At 39.8% G+C, this 12,820-nt stretch overlaps 1 protein-coding gene across 8 annotated transcripts in view; it reads right to left on the reverse strand.

Annotated features, from left to right (window-relative positions):
* The window catches only part of RAPGEF4 (Rap guanine nucleotide exchange factor 4), a 152,538-nt gene that overhangs the window by 70,527 nt on the left and 69,191 nt on the right, over positions 1-12,820 (reverse strand). For all 8 annotated transcript variants that reach the window (XM_062604810.1, XM_062604808.1, XM_062604809.1 and 5 more), the window contains one exon: positions 9,651-9,715. In XM_062604810.1, coding sequence (XP_062460794.1) covers positions 9,651-9,715 — 65 coding nt within the window. The remainder of the gene's footprint in view (positions 1-9,650; positions 9,716-12,820) is intronic.

The following is a 12,820-nucleotide window of genomic DNA, read 5'->3' on the forward strand; positions in this document are numbered from 1 at the left end:
GAAAATAGGTTCACGTGGAAAGCAACCATCTGAGCCACTCTGAAAAAGGCTACAAGGAAAGAATGGCATGACATAAGCTGTTTCTTGAGCCCCCTCAGATTCATGTATTTGAAGTTAGCTATATTAAAGAGTGAGGATGGACAAAGCAGTACTGGGAGGTTTACAAAGACTTAATCATAACTCTTCCCTGCTCAGCTACTGGGTTGTTCTCTGTCCAGTTTATATTTAAGGTTATTATACAAATTGTTTTTATAATTTCATTTCCTAAGATGAAAACAAATATGGCTGGGTAATCCTAATTAGTGTTATAACTGGTGCTGGAAGTCAGATGATTTTATTTCCCATTTTTATTTTGGAACCTAAATTACATATTCTTTTCATTTCTCTACTAGTCAACTCAGCTATGTGTATTTGTATTTCCTCACTAACTGCTATCTTTAAGACAGCTGCATTACTGATGATAAAGCACACAAAGATCAAACGCATTCACGATCTTGTGCCAAGCTTTCTTCCAGAAGGAAATCTACAAAAAGAATAAATAAAAGTTGTAAACCATAATTTTTTAAATATCTAAGCAGCATTTGCTCCTTAGCCATCACTGGAGATAATGGTTCTAATTACGTTTTCGGCTCTGTTGGTATATACCAGACATTTTTGTCTTAGCAATTCTAACTCAGAATAGCTCTAAATGAGCACCACAAACCAAACATTTGTTCTGGTGATGCTGCTCCACACGGAGCCAGCATAACAGGCTCCTGCTCTTGACTAGCTAACACAAAAAGAACAAAATCATTGGACAGCTTTTCCCTACTATTAACGTCTCCATTTTTTGTCATCTGTACACAGACAAAAAAAAAAAAAAGAGAAAGATGCTGCTAAGTGATCAGATCAGACATATTGATAACTTCTGACTGACTCAGAACTATAATTGACTTTTTGGAATACCAATTTCCAACATGGATTGTAGGATAGGCAGTCAAAATGCTGTGCAAGAGATTATATGAGTGACTAGAAGGAATCTGATTTTAAGAACCTTGATCCAATTTTTCTGCCAAACTTGAGAAAGTAATTACAAGATTCAAAAAAAAATCATTTTGCTGTTTCAAATGTAACTGCCAAATGTGTTACTTGTATACGCTTGACTTGTCTGAAGACATGAACCTTGAAAAGGACTATCTTTTTCTCAGCATAATTACCCACTCTTTCTGCTTTTCAACTGCAGAGATAAATGGAGCATATGTGCATGTTTTTTACGGGTTGGGACAGAATCACACAGAAGACACAGCCAAGGAGCAAGAGTCATCAAATGTGACTCCACAGTATATATTATCAGACTGCCCTTGCCAGAACTGTCAGGTAAGGCAATATGCTGTTTCCCCAGACAACTGGAACTGAGAGTGATGACCTTATTGAAAGAAGGTCCCACACCTACTTCACAATATTGAGTATTTTGCAAATTACAGTATTTTCTAGAAATTCTTTCATTTTTCTGTTCTTTATTTATGTAACAGTCATATAGCAAGAGGAGTCAGAAAGGGAAAACATCTCTTCAGCCAAATTGTCTTTTCCATGCTACCCCAAGCACTTCTGTAACCCTTTTATGGGGAGAAGGCTAGTCAGGGAGGAGGTAAGTACTTGCTTACTCTGTTACTCTGAAGGAGGCCAACAGTGTGTGTTAGATCCCACCCAAATTACAAGATTAACAAACACACACATCAGGTTTTAATTTGTCTACTGATTTCCAAACTTCTTCCTTCCACTCCCAGTGTCATTTAAGATTTTCACGCCAAAGACTGATTACAATAAGCTCCTGGAAGACAACTCATTTGGAATGTATGAACACTTATGAATCCCACACGTTACAATGTTCTGAGTAAAGCAGCATCTTTATGACAGTCACTCCATCTTTTCTGTGACTGCAAGCTCTTTTTAACAGGGGCATCCATCCCTCCTTTGTGCCACAGCACCCAGCACAAATAAGAATTGTAGGGCTTTAGGATACACATAAATTGCAATAAAGACTGACATGAAAATATTTAAAGAAAAAAAAAGCAAGAGAAGTGGAGAGCACCAAAATAACAACAGTAACTGCTTGAGGGGATTCCTCATTCAGACAAGTACTCTGGAGATCCTACATATTAATACTCAGATGTAAAAATCATGGAATTAAAACCTCATATAGTTTAGCTCTAACATTGACTCGAGTATATGGATTGCTCTGCTGGTAACAGAGGAGGTCTCTTTATCTCTCTCTCTCCCATACTTTTTACTCTCCACCTTTTCATTCCTCCCTCATGAAAAAAAAACACACTCTCCTGATTTGGATCTCACAGGTAGTTTCACAATGACTCAGAAAGTCACTGCAGCACTTAAAAGAGGATACAGATGCAGATACACTTTTTCAAGCTTGGTTTTCCATTTTTTATCAAAAAGTGGAATGTTCTGCAGCTGTGACAGGAAAGGGAGGCTGCTTCAGGTGCTGACTACTAACTGTGCTGCTATTGGACACTATTCACTATTTTTCCCATTATTCATCTTCTCTCAGGATAAATGTAGCAATTTGTTTATATATAAAAAGCAAAATATACCTACATATATTTAATCTTCTGTTGTTATTGCTCTTTGAAAATGAGAGTAAAATTTAAAATAAGACTATTTCTTTAGCATCTGTAAATCGCAAAATTCTGCCCTTTTCTGCAACATTTTAATTTGTCAGAGATCTTGCCTCCATCTCTTGCCAATCTCACTATAATTGTAGACAGCTCGATTCATCCTCAGACCTCCCTTAGAATCACCACAATGGAAACTGCTCATTGTAGAAAGAAGAGACCACATTTTTCTTCTTCCAAATTAATGGAAAGGCTTCAAGGGCCAGAGATACTTTAACTTGATCAAGTATGCACTGAAGAGAAATGAAGTTATTTTGACATGCACACTGGTAAATGCATAGCAACCCGGAAAGAAGATTCTGTTCTCCTTTCTCCACAATGCTACACACTCTTACATAGTAAGAGATCAAATGAGAATCACTAATCACATCTGCAGGTTTCATACTGGGACTACTGTGGCTAGATCTGTATTGGTCAGGTTGGAGCTCAATTATATGATTAGATACTGTAGAAGAAAATGTTTCCAGTAGAAGCTGCCTTTAGGGTCTCCAGAACTCAGTGTACACAACAAAATCGTGGGTCATAGATATTTCACAGATTATCAGATAGCTGAATTGTTTAACAGAAGATGGCATGGTGCAACCTTTTCTTTAAGGCATCACTATTCACACTGACATTTGGAAGGGAAGCCTACAGCTGCATACCATCTCCATATGGCTGGATCTGGAGATAGTGATGTACCAAAACTTCCCCTGGTGGTTCTGCAATAATTTAGTTTATGCAAAGCTTACTTATATAAGCCAGCAGACCTACTAACAATATCTTTTTACATTAAAGAGCTCTGATGACATATGAAGGCCTTCACATTTTTTATGATGAAGTTTATTACTAACATATGAAAAATGTATTTTTCACAGACTCCTACTCATCTCACACTCCTGTCTTTGTTATCTCTCCTGCCATATGTTGTCACCATGTGACTCATTGCCAGGGACTATATGCACAGCCTCTGCACTAGCCAAATTGTTACAGGCTGTGATAATGATTGAACCCTAAGCACTTCCACTTAGAGTGAAATGAAGAATTTTAACAGACCTCTAAGCAAATTATTTTCATATATGTGAAATTGGTGCCAGAATACCAGAGCAGCCCCTAAAAGTAGTTGGTACTGTTAGGACTGCATGAAGACATTATTTAAAAATATCTGCACATAGTGCTTTATGCAAACACTTCAAAAACAGAAAATTAAAGGGAGGGGTTTTTTAACCCTATGCTAACACTGTATAAGAGAACTGACCCTTGCACAGAGCCCAAGAGAGAATAGGAATTATCGCCTATCACTGGACAGTTATATAAACCATCCTCATAGAAAATCAATTTTGTTGTAGCAGTTTTCATGTGACTATTGGAGAGGTTACTTCCAGACAAACACCTTGTCATTGCACCTTGCTAGGACACTGCTTTCTTTTCTGCTTGCGCTCTCTGTTCATTCTTTCTTGTAGGCTCACATGTTCATGAGCGTGTGAAACATTTCCCTTAGCAGTCTAATAACGCTCTATCAAAGTCCACATTTGACAATCTACTGAATACGTTAAGAGATAAGCTTTCTCCTCGGTCATCTGGGAAAAGTAAATTGAAATATAAGGAAATCAGAAGTAAAATTATTGTGATTATTGCTGTTTATGGTGAATGAACATGATTATTACTGGTGTCTTGTGTGGTCTCTTCAAGACTGCATCTAGTGAATTGTAATTTCCTCTTTACAAACAGTATACTTTCAAATACCCAGAGCTATACTTAAGTGCTTGAAAATTGAAATAAATGAATATTCATTTGCCTGGCAATGTTGAAACTTGCAATATTTGGAGGATTAACACGCAGATTATGTCCTTCTCTGTCAACTGATTTTTTTTATATAATTTTAATAAATGCATTTAGAATTGACAAAATAGCCAACCATGCTTTCACAATTGCTCCAATTATTTAAATGCATAAATGCCAGCACAGCACCTAAGTCTTATTGAAAATTCAGTAAAGAAAAGTAATTTACATTTTATCACATCAAATTAACCAGAGAAAATGATGGATGGATGAAAAGGTGACTTTCAGGAGTATTTCAACATACCCTATAGCAGTTTTGCTATACAAAATACCTTCAAATAAATCACTTCCAATAAGATAGAGGATTTGGAGTCATTATATGAAAAACATAAGGGGGATGTTTCAGCTTGCAAGCTTCACTGACTCGATTTACGTGTTTCTCCAATCTTAATCAGTGCACTAGGGGGAGCTCCTGCAACTCTCTATCACAATAGAAACCAGAGGGCAACATAGGGAACGTTACGGAAATAAAGCATGAGAGAGATTTCAGAAAAAAGACATATTCTTCTGCCACTAGCAAGAATGACTGTATGAATTAGCACAACTTAATCTGCTTATATCTTCTGTGCTCTGTATGGTTTCCTCAGCACAAAGGAGATGAAGAATCACTTTCCCCCTTTTGGGATGCACGCTTCCAATGAAAAAGGCACGAATTTATGTAGGTTTTAAACAGTCGCAGAGATCAAGTTGTACAAAAACAAAGCTAGCATAGTTTTGATATGTGATGTAATTTTAATGGAGTGTGTCACAGGAAAAATATATGTGAGCAAGTTATCAGGCTGTACCATAATAAACACAAAGAACTGAAGTCTGTACCGTAACAAACATAGGTTAAGAGGACCTCATTAACACTGCTCAGTCAGCCGCCATTATTGAAATATTCTGCTTTTGAGCACTTAATTTTTCAGCTTTCCTTTCAAGTTGATTTGTGTGTGTGTGTGTAGTTTCTTGAAGATGCGTTGTTGGGGTTTTTTTTAGGAAACTGCAATATGGAGATTCCATTATGAAAAACAATGTAAAACTTCAGCTAGGATCATTAGCAGGGTTAGGATGCTTTGACTATCAACTACTTGAATAAATACAATAATTGTTATTAATTACAGATATCTATTTTTCTATGCTCTTTGGCATAGCACCCACATGCAAAGGAGTTTTGGACGTCTACTAACAGAAAAAAAGTCTTTAGCACCACATTCCATAACAGAATGGAGATTCATGCTCTTGATGGGTTGGTTTGTCCTCTGTTCTTTCCCATATTCATTCCTGTGACTCTCTAATTCATTTCTGCAATGCCCTCTTCTTTAAAGTGATCATGTATCTCACATCTCCAGAGTAGAACGAGCTATTTCTTTACTCATTTCCTACTTGGGCACCAGTAGAGGATGTAAAAGCACAGAGAAGACAACTGTGGTTGTCAGTGTCCAGCTTGATAATAACCAAAATGTTGCTCCAGCAACTCAAAATGAGTGATTTTGAGAAAACCCACACTGTTAAGCATCAACACAAGAATGTCCAAGCAGCCCAGGACCAAAGATGAACAGTGCAAGGATTCTTCAGATGCAATGCGCACAGCCTGCGTATATAAGCCTGCAGTTAAACTGTAATAAGCCTCTAGTGAGCCAGTTTCAACTGAAATTTTTCAATATGGTTGATTTTGTAGGGGGTCACAAATGGCACCCTTTATTGTCAGAACAAACTCCAGATATCAAGCTCCTAGTTCAAAGGACGGAATTGCTAGTGTACCACTGGGGAAAGCTATTTGATATGTGCTATGTGTTTTCCCCCAGACTCAATGTCAGGGAGGTTTGATCCATTTCAATTTAAAAATCAGCCAGGAGCATACTCTCAGCATGGCAAATTCAGTGTAAACAGTCAAAAAGTGGCCAAATTGTAAGAACAGGATCTTGCAGTGGGAAGCACCATGCAACCCTGCTGCCAGCTCTGCTGGTAATAGATGGAAACAGAGCCACTACCTATTCTGCCTGCATGCTGGAACCTGACCTCCCCTGTGTTCCAAGTACTCTTCTGCATCTTTTCCAAAAATGTATTTGAAATTATTATTGATTTTGTCATTTTGGCTTTAGGGTTATATTTGTCTCACAGATCCAGCTATATCCAACTGTACCCCATGAGAATTATTGAAAACTAGAGCTAGAAAGACTGGTGTACAGATATTACACAGCCTAGTTAAAAAGACCAAAGCTGTGTTATTTTCCTTTATGTAAGACAGCTTTAAATTGACTTTGTTTCCATTCCCCCATATATAACTGAGGACAGTAGTATACTCTGTCTCAGTATTTTATGCTCAATTTAACTGCTATATTGCATTAAATGATGTGCAATAATGTAACCCTTAATGCAAATGAATTCGTGTTTGGTAAAAAAAAGAGAAAAATCTCTTTGCTGCCTTCTCCAAACAGATTTTTTTTTTAATATAGAATTTAATGAACTAGGAAAACCAAACATCCCCATATGGTAAGAAAATTTCAAGGCACGTAGTAAAAGAAAGGTCTTGTTACTCATCAAAAACTAATAGATGTGACAAAAGAAAAAAAAATAAGCTGAAGATGAAACTCAAATAATTAGCAAATATGGGAAATCATCTATTACAGAGCTTATAAAAGGCTTGGCAGAGGCTAAAAGAGGAAAACCACACATTTCATATTTCAACGGTGGAATATATTGAATTTCTTTTGAAGTAAATTATTTATAGTTATAAATTTCCCTGGAAAATTAAAACAATGCCCTCTCTCCCGAAATAAATGCATCATTATGATCAGAATTATTGAAGACGTCTATCTTCTGTCTAAGACTGTAATATTTTCTTATCATATGAAAGATTTTGAGGAACTTTCTCTGAATCTCAGGAAATTCCTCACTCAGTCTTTTTGTGGACATCACAAAGTAGCCTGCAGGCTTCTCTGAGCTGTAGTTGCTACCAGTCCCACAGGCATCACTCTGGCAATTTAAAGTAGCCTAAAGACGTCTAGCAAACACTTCCCTCTCCCTGGATGAATGCCCTTCCCTGCTGCAGTAGCCATTTTGACAGTCATGTATCACCCTAAAATAAGCAAAATATATAAAAACTACAAACAGGGCTGTTTTCTGGTACCCTGATATTTTGTACTTTGAATAACTGGCAACTCCTTCCCTGGAGACATTCAAAACTCGCCTGCACACATTCCTGTGTAACCTTATCTAGGTGTTCCTGCTCCGGCAGGGGGATTGGACTAGATGATTTTTTGAGGTCCCTTCTAGCATACTGTGATACTGTGTGATACTGTGAATTTGGCCCTGCAATCCCAGCATATCCCTGATCATTCAAAACTAACTGCAAGGCATGAAGATCGACATGTTGTGTAAGCACTGTAACAGTTGTACAGTTTAAAATTGAGGGAATGAAGCTTGCATGCAGTAAACAAAATACTCAGGTATTTATCTCTCCTACATTTACCTTTCACTTAGCATAAGTAAAGAGATCCATGGCCATATGGCAAAACTGCAGAACTAGGATTCATTAAGTACTTCTATGCTGCGGAGGTTCTGCCACGTTTGTCATGGGACTGTCTGAGCTCCTCCAGGATGAGACAAGGTGAGAAGCATCTGTCACATATTTACCCTCCCAGCTTCCCTCCATAGAAATGTGTGGGAGGGAGAAGGATGGCTGGCTTTTGTATGTGTCTTGGAAAGGAAGTTAATATGGTTTACAAAGGACTTTATTCCTGTAAAAGTTAGTGGAGATTTTGAGCCTACCCCAGCCACGTTCTGTCTCCTACTCACGTGAACACTGTTTTTTGCAGGAAGAGTCCTGTTGTTGTAGAAAAGCCCAGCTATTGGCAGCAGTATTCATCAACAAATTTTGCTCAGTTTCTAAAATAGTTTGTGCTTGAAAGTGTACACCACCCTTAGCTGAGCATCACTGCCCATTCCGGGGGGCATACCACCTTCTAGGAAAGATGGATGTTTTTACCTTGTTATCTCTATCTGCTTCAGAAAATACAACAAAATATTTTAGTTTGGATTTTATGCCTGGTGCTCTCAGTCAGCAGTGAAGCAAGACCCCTGGCTTAACTCCAAGTGTAGCACTGAAATGCCAACAACTCAGAGAAGCACTGAGATGTAACTCATAACTAACTGTAAAATGCTTACAGCATGAAAGGTGCTATCTATCTAAGAATTATTACTTAGTGCATGGAAAAATGCTTATTTTCCTACAGGATAAGGCAGCGTCAGGAAATGCTATAGCATTAGTAAGATTCTAGAAAAAGGAACTGTTACATTTATACATTTAATAAAGGCTGAATGTGACAATTAAGAATGGTCAGTACCCTTGAGGAAGCAGGACAGACAGGGAGAGGTGGAAGTAGTTATTTTCGCATTAAGGAAACACACTAAAATATTCATTGTCTTTATCTGCTGTCAAGAGATGTTTTTGTGTAACAAAAATACCTTTAACCTTTTAAAGACATCACACAGACATTCAATGTCCATCTCCTATGTCCAGAGAGAAGGCATCCAAGCAGGTGTTTATTACTCTAGCTTTTCTACTTCTGCCATAAAAAAATTCTAAAAATTATTAATCTATAGAGCAATGCCTGATAGTATTTCTTCCCACTATTATAATCACTTTAAACTGAGCATATTTTATATTCATGAGTGCTTTCACGTGGGTCCTCATCTGGTGAGACTGAAGGCACAGAACTATCTTACAAAGAAGAACTGGGATGTTAAGCTACCCTGTGAACACAGGAGAAAATTCACCCTAAGCAACAGGCCAGAACAATGCTTGTGCACCAGTTAAGACTTGGTTAAGCCTCAAAATAGGATTTAATTGTGAATGTTATGATCCATTGGTTAAGCACTGGTATTGTCACAGTGCTGCTTTTCTTCTTTACCCTCAGCACTTTCCGACAAAGACAGGACAATCAGATTATGACACAAACTTCGTCAGCAGCACGCTTTCTAATAATGCTGATCCTGAACCAGTTGCTTTCTCCAGTTAAACAATACAATGTCTAAAGCATCCTTACAATTCATGTACTGTACTCACATGCATCAACCATATGCTTCGCATTTGCACCTGGCTCTTTTCAATTTCATGCTGTACTTTTGCATTTTTCATTACCAAATCTCCCTCCCCCAATCAAAGGTGTGATTTACCTTACTGCAATTTTTGGAAACCTGGCAAAGAGCACCGCTGGACATGCTGTCCTTATCTGGCATTCCTGAAAGAAGAATACAGAAAACAAATACATACTGTGCATTCTTCCAGTAACAGTGGAGATATTTATCAATAAAAGATGGAATTGGGGGGCTCAATACTTTGATAAGGCAAACATTAATCTATGGTTTTTTAAGAGCAAAACAGATTTGTTCAGACAAAGGTTTTCCCTTGTGAACACAAAAAAGACAAAAAGCTAATTTGTACAAATACTATAAACAGCTTACTAAACACAGCACTTTCTCACAACTTAATATTTGAAGTATGTTTACAGGACTTATTTGTATTTTTTCATTTAACATTATCTGTGATTTAGTACCTGGAAGCCAAACGTAGCACTGAATTTGCACTACCTAGCACTGCTATGCTATGCTATGGTTTCACAAATAGAACACACTGAACACATAACATATGGGACTAAACTTGCAGATGCAATTGCTAGCCACCTGATATTGCCCTGATTGGCACCTACATAATCCTCTGGAAACTAAATAAAAGTACTTTCATTTACAGAAGTGACAAGTTCTAAAGGCTGCCCTTGGATTCGTGTTTACAGCACTGTCCTACAGCCTAACAAGTTCTCATGAGGCAGATGTACCCAAATCTATTTAGCTACGTAACTAAGGTTAGACAGCAGTATGTTTACTGCAGGTTGCCTGCCCAAGCAAGCTGTGTAGCCCATCCTAACTGAAAATATAAGCCAGTTTGCTGCATTTAATTTACTAGGAAGACTAATGACTGTGTTCCATGGAATTCATGTAATACCTAGAACTAGCTAAATGCTACATGACATCATATAGTATGCTTTAATCAATAGGCCTGGCCCACAGTGAAGATTTTGTGTACAGCTCTATGTGCACTTGTACGCAGTGGAAACGCAGTTAGGCAAGTTCCAAAGTATTTCCTACTATATGCAGTGTTAATACAATTATCATAGAATCATAGAATCGTTAGGGTTGGAAAGGACCTTAAGATCATCAAGTTCCAACCCCCCTGCCATGGGCAGGGACACTTCACACTAAATCATATCACCCAAGGCCTCGTCCAGCCTGGCCTTGAACACTGCCAGGGATGGAGCATTCACAGCTTCCCTGGGCAACCTATTCCAGTGCCTCAACATCCTAACAGGAAAGAATTTCTTCCTTATATCCAATCTAAACTTCCCCCGTTTAAGTTTTAACCCGTTACCTCTTGTCCTATCACTACTGTCTCCAATGAAGAGTCCCTCCCCAGCATCCCTATAGCCCCCTTCAGACACTGGAAGGCTGCTATGAGGTCTCCACGCAGCCTTCTCTTCTCCAGGCTGAACAGCCCCAACTTCCTCAGCCTGTCTTCATACAGGAGGTGCTCCAGTCCCCTGATCATCCTCGTGGCCCTTCTCTGGACTTGTTCCAACAGTTCCATGTCCTTTTTATGTTGAGGACACCAGAACTGCACACAATACTCCAGGTGAGGTCTCATGAGAGCAGAGTAGAGGGGCAGGATCACCTCCTTCAACCTGCTGGTCACGCTTCTTTTGATGTAGCCCAGGATACAGTTGGCTTTCTGGGCTGCGAGCACACACTGAAGCCGGCTCATGTTCATTTTCTTATCAACCAACACCCCCAAGTCCTTCTCCACAGGGCTGCTCTGAATCTCTTCTCTGCCCAACCTGTAGCTGTGCCTGGGATTGCTCTGACCCAGGTGTAGGAACTTGCACTTGGCATGGTTAAACTTCATGAGGTTGGCATCAGCCCACCTCACAAGTGTGTCGAGGCCCCTCTGGATGGCATTCCTTCCCTCCAGCGTATCAACAGAACCACACAGCTTGGTGTCATCGGCAAACTTGCTGAGGGCGCACTCAATCCCACTGTCCATGTCAACGACAAAGATGTTGAACAAGACCGGTCCCAACACCGATCCCTGAGGGACACTACTTGTTACTGGTCTCCAGCTGGATATTGAGCCATTGACTACAACTCTTTGTGTGCGGCCATCCAGCCACTTCTTTATCCACCGAGTGGTCCATCCATCAAATTGATGTCTCTCCAGTTTAGAGACGAGGATGTTGTGTGGGACAGTGTCAGATGCTTTACACAAGTCCAGGTAGATGACATCAACTGCTCTACCCCTGTCCATCAGTTCTGTAGCCCCATCATAGAAGGCCACCAAATTGGTCAGGCAGGATTTCCCCTTAGTGAAGCCATGCTGGCTGTCACCAAGCACCTTGTTGTTTTTCATGTGCCTTAGCATGCCTTCCAGGAGAATCTGCTCCAAGATTTTGCCAGGCACGGAGGTGAGACTGACTGGTCTGTAATTCCCTGGGTCATCCATTTTCCCCTTCTTGAAAATGGGGGTTATATTTCCATTTTTCCAGTCGTCGGGAACTTCACCTGACTGCCATGATTTCTCAAATATGACAGACAGTGGCTTAGCAACTTCATTCACCAGCTCCTTCAGGACCTGCAGATGAATTTCATCAGGACCCACGGACTTGTGCACGTTCAGGTTCTTAAGATGATCTCGAACCAGATCCTCTCCTACAGTGGGCACAAGGTCTTCATTCTCACAGTCCCTGCATCTGCCTTCCAAGACTTCGGTAGTTTGGTCAGAGCCGTTGCCAGTGAAGACCGAGGCAAAGAAGTCAGTCAGAACCTCAGCCTTCTCCAAATCCTGTGTAGCCAGTTCTTCCGAGAGCTTCCTGAGGGGGCCTACGTTCTCCCTAGTCTGTTTTTTATTTGCTATGTACCTGTAGAATCCCTTCCTGTTATCCTTAATACCCCTAGCCAAGTTTAATTCTAACTGGGCCTTAGCTTTCCTAACCTGGTCCCTAGCTTCCTGGACAACATCCCTGTACTCTTCCCAGGCTGCCTGTCCTTGCTTCCACTTTTCATAAGCCTCTTTTTTTCATCTGAATTTTCCTCAGCAGCTCCTTATCCATCCAAGGAGGTCTCCTGGCCCTCCTGCTGCACTTCCTTCTAGTTGGGATGCAACACTCCTGAGCTTGTAGCAGGTGATCCTTGAATATCACCCAACAGTCTTGGGCCCCCCTGCCATCTAGGGCTGTATCCCATGGAACCTTACTAAGCAGGTTCCTGAAGAGGCCAAAGTCTGCTCTTTTGAAGTCCAG

This window comes from Pezoporus occidentalis, unplaced genomic scaffold (genome assembly GCF_034315485.1).
Source record: "Pezoporus occidentalis ecotype Australia unplaced genomic scaffold, CSIRO_AGI_Poc_V1 ctg88, whole genome shotgun sequence".
In the NCBI taxonomy this organism is placed as follows: Eukaryota; Metazoa; Chordata; class Aves; order Psittaciformes; family Psittacidae; genus Pezoporus; species Pezoporus occidentalis.